Source organism: Moschus berezovskii, chromosome 19 (assembly GCF_049115385.1).
Source record: "Moschus berezovskii isolate FMDL1 chromosome 19, NW_MosBer_1.0, whole genome shotgun sequence".
In the NCBI taxonomy this organism is placed as follows: domain Eukaryota; kingdom Metazoa; phylum Chordata; class Mammalia; order Artiodactyla; family Moschidae; genus Moschus; species Moschus berezovskii.
The window spans coordinates 47,967,131-47,986,834 of record NC_142478.1 but is presented as its reverse complement, the minus strand read 5'-3'; the positions used below and the strand labels follow the sequence as shown (position 1 = coordinate 47,986,834).

At 51.2% G+C, this 19,704-nt stretch overlaps 1 protein-coding gene across 1 annotated transcript in view; it reads right to left on the bottom strand.

The window, feature by feature from the left end:
* The window catches only part of GALNT9 (polypeptide N-acetylgalactosaminyltransferase 9), a 116,292-nt gene extending 115,776 nt beyond the window's left edge, over positions 1-516 (bottom strand). The window contains exon 1 of the mRNA XM_055405089.2: positions 276-516. Within this exon, the coding sequence (XP_055261064.1) occupies positions 276-516 (241 nt within the window). The remainder of the gene's footprint in view (positions 1-275) is intronic.
* Positions 517-19,704: the final 19,188 nt, after the last annotated feature.

Genomic DNA, 19,704 nt, shown 5'->3' with positions numbered 1-19,704 from the left:
GGTACTCAAGTGTCCTCTGGGCACATAAGTGTATGCATAGTCATTCAGGCCAGCACCCTCAGCTACACAGAGACTCTATTCCCATCTGCCTTCTACCTGACTCACTTCCCAAGTAACAGGAAATCGATCCTAGCCCTGGTTGGCCACCAGGTCCCTGGGGTCCTCGCAGGTTGTAGCGCCAGGGACACAGTTCAGCGTCCCAAGCCCGGGAATAATTCTTCCGCAACCACTCTGCCCATCCTCTTTGTCCCGAGCGGGGCGCTGGCTCAGCTCACCATTCAGCTGGTTGTAGACTACCTCCTCCAGGTGGTCGAGGCGCTGCAGGATGGCTTCGCGCTCCGCCAGCGCGCCCACCTTGGCGTGCCGGCTGCGCACCCGGCGGTCGGCGCTGCGAACGATCTGCACCAGCCCCTCTGAGCGGTCCTGCAGGCGGCAGTACACGGAGAAGAGGATGATGCCCACGAACACCAGGATGTTGACCGTCAGCAAAGTTTTGATCTTCCTGGCCACCGCCATGAACGCGGTTGGAAGCTGGGGGCTGCCTCACCCGCGGGGCATCCCCGTGGGCCCGGTGGCCACAGGAGCCTCCGTCTGGCCCGCTGCTTCGGGGACCATGAGCCAGCCCAGCTCACCGCGGGCTGCGGGCTGGGGGTGCTGAAGGAGAGGGGCTGAGGGCCGGGAACTGCAGGAGGGGGCTGCAGGCGGATGCTGCGGGAGGGCTGCGCGCTCTGCCGCCCGCGCCCGGGAGCTGTCCCTTCAGCACCACCCGCGCCCTGTCAGCGCGCCCCTCTGCCTCCCGGGTTCCCCACGCGCAGGGGCTGCCCGGGGCCGTGGGCGCAGGGGGCACTTGGCATCCTCCTCAGAGGGGCGCGGCCCCCTCTCAGGGGCGGCGGGGAGGGCCTCGGGGCCCGAAGAAGCGAGGGAGGCGCGGGCCGGCAGGCGCTCGGCTGGTGTGCGGCTGCTGCCCGCCCCGCAGCCACGGCGCCGGTGCGGAGTGACGCGGCGGCCCAGCTCATCAGCATGCACGCGGGGCCCCGTGCCCGCCCCCGCAGGCCCGCCCCTCCGGGACCGCCCCCTCAGGGACCACCCCCACCCTACCCGACCCGGTGGGGCGCAAGGTCTGGCGCGCCCTCCCGGCGGCCGAACCGGGTGGGGTGGGGCGGGGCCTCGCGTTCAGGGGACCCAGTCCAAGGGCGTCCCGGCGGGTGCGGCGGGGCGGAGCGCGCGAACAATCTCCCCACACGCCCCCTCCCCAAACTTGACCAGCGGAAGCAGGATCTTGGGGAGTGAGTGTCTGGTCAAGGCGGTGTAGTCTGCGTGGATGAGCAGGGGTAGGTGGAGGGGAGGGTCTTTGTGAGGAGCGGGGACAGCAGGGTCAAAGCCTCCTTGGTGGTTTGTCTCACCTTTCCCTCACTCAAATTGAATCAACCCCCGGCCTCCCTCCCCTTCCCTCTCTGCAGGGCAGAGGGCTGGGAAGAGCTGAGTCCAAGAACTGGTGCACCGGGCTTGAGAGTCCGTAGTACCCAGAGACACCCAGGCAGAACCACAAAACCCACTGCGGGGACGGGGGAGGCGCAGGCTCCTGGGCGTCGGGTGCTCCAGGACGCGGTCCTCAGACCTCAGGGAAGAGCAAACCTGGCTGACCCCGCCTCCACATCAATCTCGAATACAGCCTCAAACCCGCGTTTTATAGGTGAGACAGCAGGGGTTCAAGAGAGTGAAGACCCAGCTTTGGACCCTGAGCACCGAGAAGGCTGGAGGCTCTATCCGCTTCACACTTTCTCTCCAGTGCTTGATGCTTGGTGCTCAGTAAATATTTGTTCAGTGAATAAATGCAGGAACATTCATTAAGAGCTGGTTTGTGTTGGTCGCTCACTACAAAAAAATGAATAAGGACCTTTGGGCTTCAGGGAGCTCTTGGTGTGCGTGTGTGTGTGTGTGCATATGCATATGTGTGTATACATGTATGCATGTGTCTTTCTGTGCACTTGAGTGTGTGCTCCTGTGTGTGTCCATGTATGTGCGTTTATGTGTTCATTAGTGCATTTGTGTGCATCCATATGTGTACATGTGTGTATTTGTCTGTGTGTGCATTTATGTGTGTGTCCGTGTATGCATTTGTGTGTATGTCCATGGGCATGTGTCTATGTGTGTGTCCATGTGTGTGTATCCACGTATGAATGTACAGGGGGACTTCGGGGGTCTTCCAGCTCTTAGTTCAGTGTTCTTTTTGCAAACATGCATTTCTAGACTTCAGTCATACCAGTCTATCCAGCTTGGAGGTTTTGTGCCTCTGGGTAGATACTCTTGAGAGCTGAAAGATTCCTTGCTCCTCTCCCTCATCAAAACTCTCTTTTCTTTCTCAGGACATTAGCCCAAGAATTTCAGAAGACCATCACCAGGAAGGACATAGCCACTGGGACTTGAGGCCAGCTGTCCACAGGGTGCTCACCAGATAAATCACTTCCTTTGAGAGAAAACTGGATTCTGTTTTCATCATCATTCCAGGAGAGTCTCACAATGCAGCAAGTTAGATAAACACTGGTCTGTTTTTGATAAATAGCCATTCCCTTGTCTCTCCTTAAGAAATATTGCGTTTTTCCTGTTTATAAAATGCCAAGTTCTAGGATGTCTCCCCATTTTACAGGGTTGACTTTTGGAATAATAATACAAACAGTTAACATTTATGCAGTGGTAAGATTTTGCCAGGCCCTGTTTTATGTCCTTTATGGCCATTAACTGATTAAGACCAATAGCATTACAGTACAAGCTGGCATGATCTAATTAAACTATGAGGAAACTGAGGCATTGAGAGGGCAAACGCCTTGCTCAAGGTCACATCAAGGGCAAAGCATGGATCCTGGCTTCAAGGCTAGACATCTTGACTCCAGAATCAAATTTATTAGCCACTGTCAATCAAGAAAAAAAAAGTCAAGCACTTTTCATTGTATGTCTATTGAATGCGATGTTAAAGTGGTTTTGCTGGAGGAAACGTAATTTTGTCCATGTAAATATGTTCTTCTGCATTCTGAGGTTTAGTAGGATATGATGCCTCCAATATGCCTTAATATTTGGTGACATTTCATTTGAAATATAATCACACTGACTTGGGAAAGTTGGCGGGGACTGCTTTGCAGGAAGGGGAATGCATCTAGTAGGCTAGCAACCTGGTATTCACTTGATTTTGTAAAATATACTGAATATATTTTAACTATGAGCTGTGCTACCAATAATGTGGATCTGAGGCAAGACCATGGAAGGAGAAGCACCCCACCCCCTTTCCACCACCACTGGTTTCCCTCTGACAAAGCTCTGGCCTCCCAGGTTTCCCTCAGATGCCGGCCCTTGAAGCTGCAAGGCCAGAGTGCTGGTTTGCTGGCCTGGGAAAACCCTCACTGGTATTCAGATACCACGTTGGAAGGTATGCATGGGACTAAGGGAGTCTTGTGGTCGCAACCTTGAGGAGCGTGGACGCCATGCTGGTGCAGGCCACAAGAGGGTGGAAACATGGAAACATGAAATGGCCCCCCCAGAAGGGGCGTGCTGGGTCCTCTAATGTCTTTGAAGTCAGCCTCCATTGCGAGGTCTACCTTGAGACGTCACTGGGGTCTGAACACTATTCACTCTGAGTTGGGTCTTGCCCCTTCGTGGACCACACACTGAAAGTCGGGACTCACTGATGATTCTTTCCTGGCTCATGGAGAGACAGGTCCTATTCAAGATTCAGCCTGAGTATATGGCATGCTGTGTTTTATTATCTAAAGGTATCAGTCAGGAGAGGCTGGGTGATATGGAAACAAATGCCCAAATCTCAACAGTTCAAACAATGGAGAGCTATTTCTCAAACATGCTTTACATCTATGGAGATCAACAGGGACGTTCTGCTAACCACTCGCTTCAGGACCCAGTCTTCAGAGAGTAGCCACCTTGAGCATTGCCCATGGCTGTACGGAGGGGAGAAGATGGCTCAGGAGGGCCTCACAAAGTCATTAAATACCCAGTCTAAAAGTGACACCTGCTATTTCCACTCAAAATGTGTCATCCAGAAAGCATCATGTGGACCACCCAGCACCAACAGCTGGGATAGAAGTGAAATTCTACTGTGAGCTTGGAAGAGGGCAGTCTGGAGCTATTTGGGTGAAAGGCCTTCACGATCCACACAGCAACCTTCAAGAAAATCAGGATTTTATTCCAAACTACCCCACACCGACACTCCCAATCACCAGGCTCCCCAGGGTAGCAATGCATGATTGTTGTCAAATTAAAATTTAAAGCAACCATTTTATAGAAGAGAAGATGAAGGTGAAAAAATAATATGTGGTGAACTTTGGTTAAGACCAGATTCATTGATGAGGTTGGATCTCAGGCATCTGCTCCTGAGCCAAGATCCTCTGAGAATTGAAATTTGAGCTTCTGAATCATCGTGGCTCCTCCCAGTGGAGATTCTCAGCTGGCAGTGGCCTGAGGTGAGGGCAGAGGTTGTGCGGGCCAAGTTCTCCCTGAGTGATTGACCTCCAAACACTGAGCTGCAGAAACAGCCTGACAGCTCCAGTTCATTCCCAGAGATGAAGTGGGGAGCTAATGACACCCCAGGATTCCGACTCTAGTCCTGCCTTCCCAACTGCAACTTAGGCCACTAGATTTGACTCTAGGAAGCTTAAAAGAGTCAGCAGAGGGCTTCCCAGATGGCTCAGTGGGAATCCACCTGCTAATGCAAGAGACACGGATTCAATCCCTGATCCAAGAAGACCCCATGTGCCGTGGGCAACTAAGCCCATGCGCCACAACTGCTGAGCCCGTGCTCTAGAGCCTGGGAGCCACTACCGAGCTCATGTGCCACAACTACGGAAGCCTGTGTGCCCCAGAGCCCGTGCTCTGCAAAAAGAGAGGCCACCACAATGAGAAGCCAGTGCACTGCGACTAGAGAGTAACCTGCACAGCAACAAAGACCCAGCACAGCTATAAATAAATAAAATTATTTTTTTAACGGTCCACATCAAAAAATCTGTTTTGTTTTTAAAGAATCAGCAGAGATGTTGGCAGTCTATTCATTAGCACAGATCCCCTCTTGGATGCCCTCCCCATGGCAGCTGGTCGGCCCACAGCCCATTAACTACACGGATGGACACATCAGTCCTCGGGTAGGTGATACAGGCTCCCAGTGGGCAGGAGAGGCAGGCAGATTTGAGATCTGCGGGCCAGGCCACCACCTGCCTTCACTGGGTCAAGAGAGGAAAGAAGCACAGGATGACAGAAAGGTGCATGTAAGCGGAAGGGAGGGAGATCAGAGGGTTGTGTCAGAGAGATGGAGAGGGAGAGAAAGAGGGGAAAGGAGGGAGAGAAAGATTTTGCTGGGAGGTGGGGAATAAGGAAGCATTAATCCGAATGAAAGATGTTGGGTATTGTTTTCTGCTACCTTGTCTCCCCAAGACATTCTAAAAGGGTGATAGAATTTGTGAGTGTCCTCACAGCTGATCGCCTCTATCTCGTGGGTCCCAAAGCTGACCCAGCTTCACAACTGCTCCAGCAGAAGAGCATCGTCTGCTTCCCAACAGTAATTGTCAGGAGGTTCAAATGTCTGTTTCTCACTGGTATAACACAGGAAAAAAAACTTCATCTGGGAGACCTTCGGTATCTGACTCTTAATTTATTTACCAAACACGTAAAGAGTATCTGACCTCATGCAGATGCTGGTCCAAGTACTGTACAAAATGCACTCACTTAACTCTCATCAGTTCAGTTCAGTCGCTCAGTCGTATCCGACTCTCTGCGACCCCATGAATCACAGCATGCCAGGCCTCCTGTCCATCACTAGCTCCCAGAGTTCACTCAAACTCATGTCCATCGAGTCGGTGATGCCATCCAGCCATCTCATTCTCTGTCGTCCCCATCTCCTCCCACCCTCAATCCCTCCTAGTGTCAGACTCTTTTCCAGTGAGTCAACTCGTTGAATGAAGTGGCCAAAGTATTGGAGTTTCAGCTTTAGCATCAGTCCTTCCAATGAACACCCAGGATTGATCTCCTCTAGAATGGACTGGTTGGATCTCCTTGCAGTCCAAGGGACTCTCAAGAGTCTTCTCCAGCACCACAGTTCAAAAGCATCAATTCTTCGGCGATCAGTTTTCTTCACAGTCCAACTCTCACATCCATACATGACCATGGGAAAAACCATAGCCTTGACTAGACGGACCTTGGTTGGCAAAGTAATGTCTCTGCTTTTTAATATGCTATCTTAACTCTCATAGCAACCCTCAAAGGGAGATGCCATTATGCCCATTTTGTAGATGAGGATATAGAGGCACAGAGAGGTTTTATAACTGCCCAAAGTCACACAAATATTAGAGACGGAGGTGGGTTTCAACCCAGGCCATCTGGCTTCAGCTTTTAAACTCTACACTCAGCTGCCTCTTCTGCCCATAAAGTACCCTAAAATATATATATATATATATATATATATATTTTTTTTGCCATATTGAAGGCTAATCTCTCCTGTTTCCTACTGGCCCATGATGCTAACTTCACGATGTCCCTTCATCACAGAGGCTTGGGCTATTGAATCATTACTCCCTCAGGGTATTCAAACCACCACCAAACATCAGCTTAAATCAATAGCATTCAATCTCTCAGCAGGTGTGTCTACAACCAAGGCAGGACTCACAGGATAGGCTCATCTCTGAGGCCCCTATCGGCAATAAGCAGTGGAATGGGATCATCTGAAGGTTCATTTGCTCAGGTGTCTGTAGTTGTGGACAGTGGTTGGCTGGATCTGGGCTGGACTGCCTGAGCGCCCATGCTGGCTCCTCCTCTCACACTGGTTCCTCTGTGTGGCCTGGGCTTCCTCACAACATGGAGGCTGGTTCTGAGACCAAGACTTCTGAGAGGGCCAGCCACACTGTCTTTTGTGAACTAGCCTCAGAAGTCACATAGTGTTGCCTCCACCACCCAGGTTCAAGGGAAGGACACAGACAATATTTCTTTGTGGACACCTGGAGGGGGCCTCTCCATAACCAGTCTGATGAAATGTCTCTTGCTGCACACCTCCCAGCTGTTGGAAGGATGTGGCTCAAAGTCAGCTGCTTGGAGGACTGACCTCTGCTGGGTCCAAGAGTCTCATTTGAATGGGAATGATTCTTGATTGCTTTTAGGTTTTAGCAACTATACCACCTGAGTAGGTGAGACTAACATCATAAACCCTGGGCTGGTGTCTCAGCAGGGCAGATGCTGTCAGTTGCTACCCAACCTCCTTTCCTCCCCGATGTAAGTTCAGTTCAGTTCAGTTCAGTCGCTCAGTCGTGTCCGACTCTCCGCGACCCCATGAATCACAGCACGCCAGGCCTCCCTGTCCATCACCAACTCCCGGAGTTCACTCAAACTCATGTCCACAGAATCGGTGATGCCATCCAGCTATCTCATTCTCCGTCGTCCCCTTCTCCTCCCGCCCCCAACCTTTCCCAGCATCAGAGTCTTTTCCAGTAAGTCAACTCGTCTCATGAGGTGGCCAAAGTATTGGAGTTTCAGCTTCAGCATCAGTCCCTCCAATGAACATCCAGGATTGATCTCCTTTAGAATGGACTGGTTGGATCTCCTTGCAGTATAAGGGACTCTCAAGAGTCTTCTCCAACACCACAGTTCAAAAGCATCGATTCTTCGGCGATCAGCTTTCTTCACAGTCCAACTCTCACATCCATACATGACCACTGGAAAAACCATTGCCTTGACTAGACGGACCTTGGTTGGCAAAGTAATGTCTCTGCTTTTTAATATACTATCAAGGTTGGTCATAACTTTCCTTCCAAGGAGCAAGCGTCTTTTAATTTCATGGCTGCAATCAGCATCTGCAGTGATTTTGGAGCCCAAAAAAACAAAGTCTGACACTGTTTCCACTGTTTTTCCATCTATTTCCCATGAAGTGATGGGACCAGATGCCATGATCTTTGTTTTCTGAATATTGAGCTTCAAGCCAACCTTTTCACTCTCCTCTTTCACTTTCATCAAGAGGCTTTTGAGTTCCTCTTCACTTTCTGCCATAAGGGTAGTGTCATCTGCATATCTGAGGTTATTGATATTTCTCCCAGCAATCTTGATTCCAGCTTGTGCTTCTTCCAGCCCAGCGTTCCTCATGATGTACTCTGCATAGAAGTTAAATAAGCAAGGTGACAATATACAACCTTGACGTACACCTTTTCCTATTTGGAACCAGTCTGTTGTTCCATGACCGGTTCTAACTGTTGCTTCCTGACCTGCATACAGGTTTCTCAAGAGGCAGGTCAGGTGGTCTGGGATTCCCATCTCTTTCAGAATGTTCCACAGTTTATTGTGATCGACACAGTCAAAGGCTTTGGCATAGTCAATGAAGCAGAAATAGATGTTTTTCTGAAACTCTCTTGCTTTCTCCATGATCCAGCGGATGTTGGCAATTTGATCTCTGGTGCCTCTGCCTTTTCTAAAACCTGCTTGAACATCTGGGAGTTCACGGTTTACATACTGCTGAAGCCTGGCTTGGAGAATTTTGAGCATGACTTTACTAGCATGTGAGATGAGTGCAATTGTGCGGTAGTTTGAGCATTCTTTGGCATTCCCTTTCTTTGGGATTGGAATGAAGACTGACCTCTTCCAGTCCTGTGGCCACTGCTGAGTTTTCCAAATATGCTGGCATATTGAGTGCAGCACTTTCACAGCATCATCTTTCAAGACTTGAAATAGCTCAACTGGAATTCCATCACCTCCACTAGCTTTGTTCCTAGTGATGCTTTCTAAGGCCCACTTGACTTCACATTCCAAGATGTCTGGCTCTAGGTCAGTGATCACATTATCGTGACTATCTTGGTCGTGAAGATCTTTTTTGTACAGTTCTTCTGTGTATTCCTGCCACCTCTTCTTAATATCTTCTGCTTCTGTTAGGTCCATACCATTTCTGTCCTTTATCGAGCCCATCTTTGCATGAAAAGTTCCCTTGGAATCTCTAATTTTCTTGAAGAGGTCTCTTGTTTTTCCTATTCTGTTGTTTTCCTCTATTTCTTTGCATTGATCACTGAGGAAGGCTTTCTTATCTCTCCTTGCTATTCTTTGGAACTCTGCATTCAGATGCTTATATCTTTCCTTTTCTCCTTTGCTTTTCGCCTCTCTTCTTTTTACAGCTATTTGTAAGGCCTCCTCAGACAGCCATTTCGCTCTTTTGCATTTCTTTTCCATGGGGATGGTCTTGGTCCCTGTCTCCTGTACAATGTCACGAACCTCCGTCCAGAGTTCATCAGGCACTCTATCAATCAGATCTAGTCCCTTAAATCTATTTCTCACTTCCACTGCATAATCATAAGGGATTTGATTGAGGTCATATCTGAATGGTCTAGTGGTTTTCCCTACTTTCTTCAATTTAAGTCTGAATTTGGCAATAAGGAGTTCATGATCTGAGCCACAGTCAGCTCCTGGTCTTGTTTTCGCTAACTGTATACAGCTTCTCCATCTTTGGTTGCAAAGAATATGATCAATCTGATTTCGGTGTTGACCATCTGGTGATGTCCATGTGTAGAGTCTTCTCTTGTGTTGTTGGAAGAGGGTGTTTGCTATGACCAGTGCATTCTCTTGACAAAACTCTATTAGCCTTTGCCCTGCTTCATTCCGTGCTCCAAGGCCAAATTTGCCAGTTACTCCAGGTGTTTCTTGACTTCCTACTTTTGCATTCCAGTCCCCTAGAATGAAAAGGACATCTTTTTTGGGTGTTAGTTCTAAAAGGTCTTGTAGGTCTTCATAGAACCGATTAACTTCGGCTTCTTCAGCATTACTGGTTGGGGCATAGGCCTGGATTACTGTAATATTGAATGGTTTGCCTTGGAAACGAACAGAAATCATCCTGTCATTTTTAAGATTGCATCCAAGTACTGCTGTAAGAGCAACAACAAATGCCTCTTGGCCACAAGCACCTATTTCAGACAAAGAAGTAAATCTTGATTAGTTGAAACCAACCCTTGATAGGTCTATGATGGTGCTGTGGTATGAATGCTTGTGTCTCCCCAGAAGTTCATGTGTTGAAATCCTAACCCCTAAAGGTGATGGTATTATTAGAAGATTTGGCCTTTGGAAGGTGCTTATGTCATGAGGATGGAGCCCTCATGGTTGAGGTTAGTGGCCTTATTAAAGAGGCCCCAGAGAGTTCTCCTGCCCCTTCCACCAGGTGAGGGCACAGCCAGAAGTCAGCAGTCTGTGGCCCGTAAGAGGGCCCTCACCCAGCCATGCTAGTGCCTCGATCTTAGACCTCCAGTCCCCAGAACTATGAGAAATAAGGGTCTGCGGTTTATAAGCTACTCAGTCTATGATATCTTGTTATAGAAAGAACGCACTAAGACAGATGGTTGTATTAGACAATTGTGGCCTAGAGTGTAGACAGAAGTCTGCAGGCTGCAACTTGTAGAAAGGATTTCCTTCTCAGTTAAAAGGCACTGATTCTACTGATCTGACCAATATTCCCCTTGCCCCTTCTTCTGTCCTTTATGGAGCTCAAATGTGATGCCTGGAGGAACAGCAGCCATTTGGTGACCATGAAGTTACAAGCATATGGATGAAGGTCAACACCCATTAAAGAAGGCAGAACAGAAAAGATGAAGGAGGAAGGTCCCTGACAGCATCACCAAGCAGCTCCCCAGGCCTGGGCTGCTTGCCTGTGGAATCTTATTACGTGAGACAAATGAACTGCTGTGACTTGAGCCACTATTAGCCAGGCTTTCCGCCCTGCATTCCTAGTTGACACATCTAACAAGCTGCTCCACAGTTTGGGGCTGGCTGAACCACTCAATCATCCACCACAAGCACAGCTTCTGTGGTTGCCTGACTCATTAACCCCCATGAGCATCTATCATCCTCACTGGAGAACAAGGGTGATGCATCTTCCCATTCTCGTGTTGTGAGCAAGGAGCTTTTAGTGACTGTCACTTACAAACCCAACACTTTTGACCTGGATCTGCCCTGAGCACTCGGGGCCTCTGCTCAGAGCTATGTGCAGCCAGCCTCTTCACTTTGCCCAGGATGCCCAGAGCATTCCAAGGCCAGAAGCTACAGGCAGCTTGGTGCCCTTGTTGTGAGAGAGGCAGCAAGGGAGCTCCCCCATGAACTTGGTTGGCCTTGCCCTCAGAGCCAGTTGAGTGTCCTGCTGGTCGAGGAGGGGAAACTTCACTTAGGTGGGAACACTGCTTCAGACTCTGCAAGGGCCCACAAGGCACCACCTCCCTCCTACCTATGCCCACCTTGTGTGGGCTTGGTTCTGCCCACACCTGCTTCTGTCTGCCAGGGCCCCTCCTGTGGTCCATGCTGACCTGGAGTCTGGCCTCTGTGAAGCAGAGAGACCCCAGGGCCTCCTGCATCCCTGTCCCTCCCTTCTGCCCTCTGCAGCTGAGCTACTTGGTGCAGCTGCCTTCACTTCCTGCTTGGACGCACATCCTTGGTTCTCCCTTTGGTGATGCCCCCATGTTTCCACCAGAAGGCTTTTCTTGAAGATACTCGCTAGACTCAGGGATCTCCTCTCAGCTCCTCCTTCACTGCTCTCTTGAACTGTGCTGGTAAGTGTTTAGCAATTGGCTCTGGAGCATAGCGGGGAGGACCGAGTGCAAGGTTTGAAAATTTCCATGCTGTCAACTCTCCCATCATGGCTGGTTTCAAGCTGGCAATGTGACACCACTGAACGTACAGCTGGGGAAATGTCCAGTCTGGCTTTGTGCACTGGTCGGAGCCACTCTGGCCCAGCCCATCTCAGCAGCACCGACACCAGGGCACTCGCCTTTCTCAGAAGCTCTCTTCTCTGGCTGGAGAACCAACCTTCCTTGCATTCCCTCCTGTCCCCCATGGCCCACCTTCCCCGTCTCCTCTGGGGATTGGTCTACCTGCTCTGCTTTGCAGTGTGGCACCCCTCTGGCCTTGTTTTCAGATCTTTCTTTAACACCCTCCACCAACAGTATCCACTCTCGCTTCCGTTTCTGTCCGAATGTCCCAAGTTGGCATCTTCTTCCCATATTGTGGAGCTTAGGAGAGAGGCCTGCAGATACAAGACCAGAATAGAAAAGACCGCCACGAGATGGAGATGCCCAGTTTCCTGTGTCTATCCAGGCGAGTGGTCCATCCTAGTCTCCATCCTTCCTGTGGTTTGGGGGTCCCCACTTTGTCATTCCTTATCCCCACCACACCCTGCTTTCCTTCCCAAGCAGACTACATGGTACAGGTCTTCATCACCTTTTAAGTCAGTTCCCTTGACCCCAGTCCCTCCTGCCATCCATCACCAGTAGTGGCACGAGAATTCCCTCTAAAGCACAACTCCATCCAGGGTGCCTCTCTTCCTCGCACACCTCTGTGGCTCCTTAGTGCCTCAGGATACAGTCTGCCCCCAGCCCCAGACCTTCTGCACACTTGCCCTCCTCTACGTTCCCAGCATCCTCTTGCTTCTCCCCATCACCCCATCACCGCCTTCAATAAATGGCAGTTTCTCCAACACCCTGCCCTGTGCCCCCATGCTCCAGCTCAGCTGTCCTTTTCTGGGAACTCCTGGGAAGCAGGCTGGCAAGGGTATTGTCACTTTCAATTTTCAAACAAGGAAACTGAAGCTCAGAGACACGAAGTGGTCAGCCAGGCCACACGATGGGGAAGCCACACAGCCCAGATTGGCATGAGGGCAGTTATACCCCCAGTTATATGTGTACCCACGTCTGCACCCCCACCAGCAGGATCTGCCTCATTGGAAGCAAACTTGAATCTCAAGACATCCTGAGTGAGGGGTCTTGGTTATGCAGGCCCAGGGTTGCCACCTCTCCCTTACCTGGAGGGCACATTTCGAGGTGCTCCTCTGCTGCCAGGACAGGATAAGGGAGGTGGGGGCTCCAGCCAGTCCCTGAGGCCCAGGGAGGACCACGATAAAGGGCCTTTGTCCTGGGTTCCTGCTGCTGTCGTGCTGGGAAGTGCTGTAACCTTGGTCTGCGCATCATCAAAAAGAACCAGACATCTTTGCATTGGGAACATGAAATTACCATCGTCCCCAGAGGGAGATCTTTGATTTCCCTCCTGCTATAGGTAGAATTAGCTCAAAGCTTACAGAGAACATTTCAGCTGGAAAAGGCTGTTACTGGATGCTGTTCTTTCTGTCAGAGGAAGAAATATTCATCAAACGGTTTTCGTTCTCATCGACTTTCAGGCCTGGAGTAGACCTGTAAGCTGGCCAGCCCACCCTTATTGAGTTCTTTGAAAGATTCTAATAGCCCAGGCTGACTTGAAAATACACTGTTCTCGGTTTGCAGGGACCCAGGGCTTCCAGTGGATTCACTACCCAGCCTTCGTGAGGTTCTGTCCAAGCAGGGGGAGGCGCGAAGCCTTTGCAGGGGGCCACCCCAGTGCAAACCAGTGGGTCACTGACAGCCTAAGTGTGTTACCCTTGCAGTCGCCAAGGCCGGCCGTCATGGGCCGAGGCTCCCGGAGCAGCATGGGGCTCAGGTGAATGAGTGACAGTGGCCTCACACCACCCACAGCCCTGCGAGGCTGGGATTGTTCAGCCTGGACTTTCGTGGCCTGGAAGCTCAAGAACACACAGTGGCGTGGGAGTGAGGAGCAGGCCTGCGGGAAAGGTCCCCTCTCCTGGGGGCGTGCCCTGCAGCTCCAACATCAGGGCAGAGTTGAAGGAGGTAGACACAGAACACTCACACAGTAAGCTAAGGTGTTTTCCCAGCTTGCGTGCTGCGCATGCTCAGTCGCTTCAGTCATGTCTGACTCTTTGCAACCCCCATGGACTATAGCCCTCCAGGCTCCTCTGTCCATGGGATTTCCCAGGCAAGAATACTGGAGTAGAGAAGGGTTGCCATGCCCTCCTCTAGGGGATCTTCCCACCCCAGGGACTGAACCCATGTCTCTTGTACCTCCTGCATTTGTGGGCGAATTCTTCACCACTGAGCCACTGGGGAAGCTCCATTCCCAGCTTATTGGGGCATAATTGACAAATAAAAATTGTGGATACTTAAGGTATGCAGTATGATGAATTGATGTGCGTAAGCACTGTGAACCAATCCCCACAATTAAGCTAATTAGCACATCCATCACCCCACATCAGTACCATTCTACACATGCCTTGAGAATAATTAGTGTTTACTCTCAGCAAATTTCAAGTACACAATACAGTATTGTTAACATGTAGTCTCTATGCTGTACATCAGATACCATCTTGCAGCTGAAACTGTGTACCCTGTGACCAGCATCTCCCCATTTCCCCCACCTAAGCCCCTGACAGCAGCCATCCAGCTCTTAGCTTGTATGTTTTCAGTTTTTTACAGATTCCACCTGTAAGCGAGATCTTACAGTGTTTGTCTTTTTGGGTCTGGCTTAGTTACTTAAGTCTGTCCATGTTGTTGACAGAGGATGAGATGGTTGGATGGCATCACCGACTCGATGGACATGAGTTTGAGCAAGATCTGGGAGTTGAGGATGGACAGGGAATCCTGGCGTGCTACAGTCCATGGGGTCGCAAAGTGTTGGACACAACTGAACTGAACTGAACTGATGCTGTTGTAAATGGCAGGATTTCATTTTTTAAGGCTGAATAACATTCCTTTGTACTTGCGTGCACACACACCCACACCACACATTTTCTTAATGCAGTCTTCTTTTTAAACTACATGTGAAAACAGAAACTATCTTAAAAGGCCCCCTGGCTGCTCAGCAAGGAAGCTTTGGCAGGGGCAACTGGAGATTGATTGGAGAGTGATCTCTGGAGACTCATTGATTTCCCTACTCACCTATCACTCCTTCTTCTGGAAATGGTGTCTGTTTGGGAGGACCTCCCCTCATTCAGCCTTATCCAGGGATTTGCATGACTGGGTCATGCAAGAAGTCTTGGGTCAACCCTGGCACCAGGCAGGCATCAGGTGGGTGGATCAGATGGTGCGTTGTGCTGGTCAGCTCACAGACAGACACTGGCTGAGCTGTCAGATCTGGTCAGAGCTTACCCGAGACTTCTGTTTGAGTGACCAGGAAAGACAGATTGGGGGGCTGTGAGCTGTGACCCTGGAGCAAACCGTGCCATTGCAGGGAAATAAAGGACAAGGCAGCCAAGCCCCAGGGAAACTAGAATCTTGGGTTGGGAAGAGCTAAGACCCTGAGGAAGTGATTGAGCTCCTGGATCGATCTATACCTGAAGCCATTATAAGACTAGGAACAGTTCAGTGCCAAGATGACAGGTACAGCAAATCTACTGGAAGAAGTGCCTGCAGAGGGAGGGAGGGAGAAAGCCAAAGTGGGCAGAGATGCCTTCAGACTAGTCTGGTACCTGCGGGTCAACAGGGGGAAGGAGCCCCAGGGCTGAGGAGCCCTGTCTGCAGTGCAGCTGGATGTCTCAGCCAAGTTGACTGTGTCCTTGAGCCAGCGCTGTCCTATATCCTACAGGAAGGTCTGCACCCATCCTAGAAACAGAGCTCACAAAGGAAGAAAGACAAACGGCCAACACATTTATGGGGAAACAGTCAGCCTCGCTGGTAAAGAAATCTAAAATAAAATATCCGTAAACTATCTCTGCAACCACTAATCTAACTGGAGCTAAAAGAACACATTAGGTTGTGGGGAGGGTGCAGGGTGGGGACTGCATCTCCCCTGCAGGGAGAGTAAGTGGGCACTTTCTGGGGGGGACTTAGCAACACCGACCCAAGTCCCTGCAATTACATCTCACCTTTGACAGTAAAATAATGCCTGGCAATTTGTCCTTCCAAAGCATGAACAGAGACAGGTGTGCAAGGACATTGTAGTGCTGTTTCAAGATGGGGTGGGGACCCCTTTCTATCAGATATGTGTATGTGTGTTTGAGTGGGCAGTGTGTGTATGTGGGGGGCGTATTGTGGGTGGAGGTATGTTGTATGTGCTTGCACACACATGCAGTGTGTGTGATTGTGTGTGTGCATTCCTGTGTGCCTCCCTCTCATGGTGGGGACCTGACTGATTCAGCAGGAGTGGGCAGCGCTGCCAGGTGGGCAGGGGAAATGCTGGTTTGCACAGATCACCAAGTCTGCTTTGCAGAAAGGAAGGCCAGAGTCAGAGGCCGTGAGGCCCCAGCGCACCATCTCAGGATGAAAGCCTGATGTTTGGGTGGATCTGGGTTCTTCTGAGCACAAAGGATGGGCGCCATGCCTGGGCTGTGTGGAAGTGACCACATCTAAAGCCTCCCATGCCCTGAGCAAGTAGAGCTGGAGAGTGGGAGCCGGGATCTGACCTTGACAGCCTGGAAGGGTCGTCAGGCCATGGAGACGTGAAGCCTGGTCTGAAAGTGGATTCACCGCTCAGGCGGCCTGTGTTCGGGCGCATCACTCACGTCTCCGTAATCCTGGGCTCAGGCTGCCCAGCGACTCTCAAGGGCCCCCTGACACGAGCATCCGCCCACCCCACCCTCCCTGTGCTGCCATCCTACAGTCTATGTCTATCCCAGGGTGACTGTGACCGCCCCCTGCACAGGCCATCTGAGTGCAGAAGCCCTAGCCCTGCCTGAGGAGCCATGGGGGCCCCAGTGCCATCAGAGGGGGCCCAGCCCCTTCACTGAAGCAGACATAGACCCCGCCACCTCCCATCCACCCCCACCCCACCCCCACCCCTACTCGACCCTCAGAAGCTGGAAACCCAGCCTCACTCACACAGAACATCGGATCCTGCGTGGAGGGAAGAGCCGCGACTGTGCAGAGCAGACGGGATCTGAGTAGACGGCGGGGGCCCCCAGCTCCCTGAGGAAGAGGCAGAACAGGGGGCCCTGACAGGTGAAGAAGGTAAGGGTTGTCCCAGGAGGGCTCAGTGAGGACGGGCTCTACGTGGGGTCAGGGAATCTTCTGGTACTAGAACAGGATGGAGCAGATGAGCCTCCGCAAGAAAGGGGGAAGGGGCGTTCAGGATGAGGCAGGAAAGCCAGACGTGTGCGGCCCATGGCAGGGCTTGTATGTGTCCCAGATGGGAAGGGCACGTTCTAATCATGGAGGGCATCCTCACTCTGTATTAGAAAAGGTCAGGCTTTCTGCGGTGCGGCAGGTGGTCCAGGGGGCGGGGAGCAGAGTGAGAGCTCATCAAAGGAGGAGAAACCTGGGCGTTTTCTGTGTGGCTGGGGAGTGTTCCACCGAGAGGCTGGAGTTGCAGGAGAGCTAAGAGAGGACGGAGGTGCTGCCAGAGGGTGGGGCTTCCGAAGCCAGGAGGAGGCTCCCCGGCGGGGGACGTTGGGGGGCTCCCCAATAGAGAAAGGAGGCAAAGGCAGGGCTGGGGTTTGGTGGCAGGAACTGTGGGGGTTTGTGCTTCAGTTTTCTCCCTGGAAGAGGTGCATACTGATGTCCGGGAAGAAGGGGCGGAGGTGGGCCTTGTTCTCCTGGGGATTCGGGTGACCCCGAGCCTAGACCAGGAGCAGGAGTAGGGGGCAGACATGGCTTCTCCTCTGAAGCCTCTGCACTGCCTTCCAGGGGCCTCACTGAAGCAGGAGAACGGAGCAGCAGTGGGGGCACCCTGAGGCCCAGTGGCCTCTGACTGCCATGGGCTGAATGGCAGCCCCCCAAAGGCATGTCCACGTGCCAACCCCGGGAGCCTGTGGTGACAACTTTTGGAGACAGGGTCTTTGCAGATGGAATTGGAGTGAGGATCTTGAAATGAATCATCTTGGGTTAGGGTGGGCCTTGCAGCTGCAGCAGCTCCCTAAAAGAGGAGAGAAAGCGGGCAGGGGCCCACAGGAGGGAGGCCAGGAGAGTCCAGAGCAGAGACTGGAGTGCGTGGTACACAGACCCGGGACCACCTCCACTCCAGAAACACTCAGAGGCCTGGGAGGAACCAGCCCTCTGACACCCAGGTCTCAGGCTTCTGGCTTTGAAGATGAGAGGATAAACTCCAGTGGTTTTCAGCCCTCAGGAAACACGTATGCAGACTTTAAAACAAGCTTCAAATATAAACAGTAACAATTGACATCAGAATAAATGAAGGAAGTCTTGCTTTCCTGTATAGTCTATGGTGGTCCCTGCCATTGAGAGATTAGACAGGGAATGTCTGCGGGGGTGGGAGGAGGGGAGTGACTTTATTTCATTTTATTTTTTTTTGGTTGTGCTGGGTCTTCCTTGCTGCATGAGGGCTTTCTCTATTTGTGGCAAGCGGGAGCTGCTCTCTAGTTACGCTGTGCGGGCTTCTTATTGCAGTGGCTTCTCTTGTTGCAGAGCACAGGCTCTAGGCACTCGGGCTTTAGTAGTTGTGGCACAGGGACTTAATTGCTCCAGAGCACATGGAATCCTCCCAAAGCAGGGATGGAACTCATATCCCCTGCATTGGCCGGTGAATTCTCATCCACTGTACCACCAGGGAAGTCCCTCACTTGATGTTTATATGGTCCTCGCTGGTGCCAGGGATTCACAAATCTCATGGCTGGCCAATTGTGGCCCCAATGTTGTCAGAGCTTCCAAAGTTTTCAAGAAAACTAGAAGCTTCAAATTCCATGTGAAATTTCTCTGTGTTTAAGTGTCAGCAAGAAGCAGCATGGGGGTTGACATTGTGTCTGAGACACCCAGGGCAGCTTATCTGGAGACCCCATGGGGCTCGTGCCTGCTCTTCACCCGGAGCAGCTGCCTAGTAAGTGGGAACACAGTCAGGCCAGGAGCCAATCACTCAGTTCTCAGGACTCTGGGAGCTGGTAGACATCACGCTGGGGGGCTTGAAACTGGTCATGGTGGGAGTGTCCACACCATAGACACCGGCAGAGGCTACGGATCCAGCCACAATGCTACCTCAACCCCACAACCCTGGCCCCTTGTTAACCCCTTGCTCCCCATCACACCGGCATTCAGGCCCCAGATGCCCTCCCCACTATGGCCAGCATGGCCCTTTCTTCCCCACAAACAAGGCACTCTTCCATGTAATGACCACAGGAAGGTGGGCTAATGTCAGACTTTCCCCACCTCTAATCTGTGGGCCCAGAAACCAGAATCCAGGTCACATGGGCTGACTCACTCTTTGTCTGGGGTGCGGTGGGACACCCGCCTGGCTGTGGCTGGAGGGCTGCCTGCACTTGCTGTCTCTCCTGGGGTCACTAAGAAAATGAAATGTCCATATGGAGGTCCTGCTAGCAATTCCAGAAGGGAGCCTGCCTGAGAATATAGTCAGTACCCAGGGCAGCAGAACAGAGGGCTGGAGGGAGGGGGAGGAAGAGGGAAATAAACACAAATAAACAACACAGAGTATAGGTAATCCGTGCATCATGCATTCATCCACATGCTTGCATTCACTCCCCACAGTTGAAGGGTTCTGTACTTGCAAATGTGCCTGCCCAGCAGAATCCATCTATCAATACCATCTATCAATCCACAATCAATATTCATGGTTCTTGCTAGTCACTCAGAACATGACAGAGCAGGAGATATGTGACTGGCCCCGACAGGCATGTTCCTGGCAGGGGTGAAGCCAGGTGATGCTGCTATTTTGTGTCAGCTCTGGGACTGTAAGCAAGTGCCCTTCATGTCTGTTTTTGGTCATGTTTTTTCCATTTTTGTGCTTTTTTGTGGGTGAGTTCATTGTTTAAAACAGCCTCAAGCACAGAGTTGAAGTGTCATCTGGTGTCTTAAGGATAAGAAAGCTGTGACATACCACTGAGAAAATGCATATTAGATGGATTTTCTTCTGGAGTGATTACAGCCTGTGGGCGCCAGGCCCATGTTCCTGAATAAACAACACAGATTAAAGTATCTTTAACAC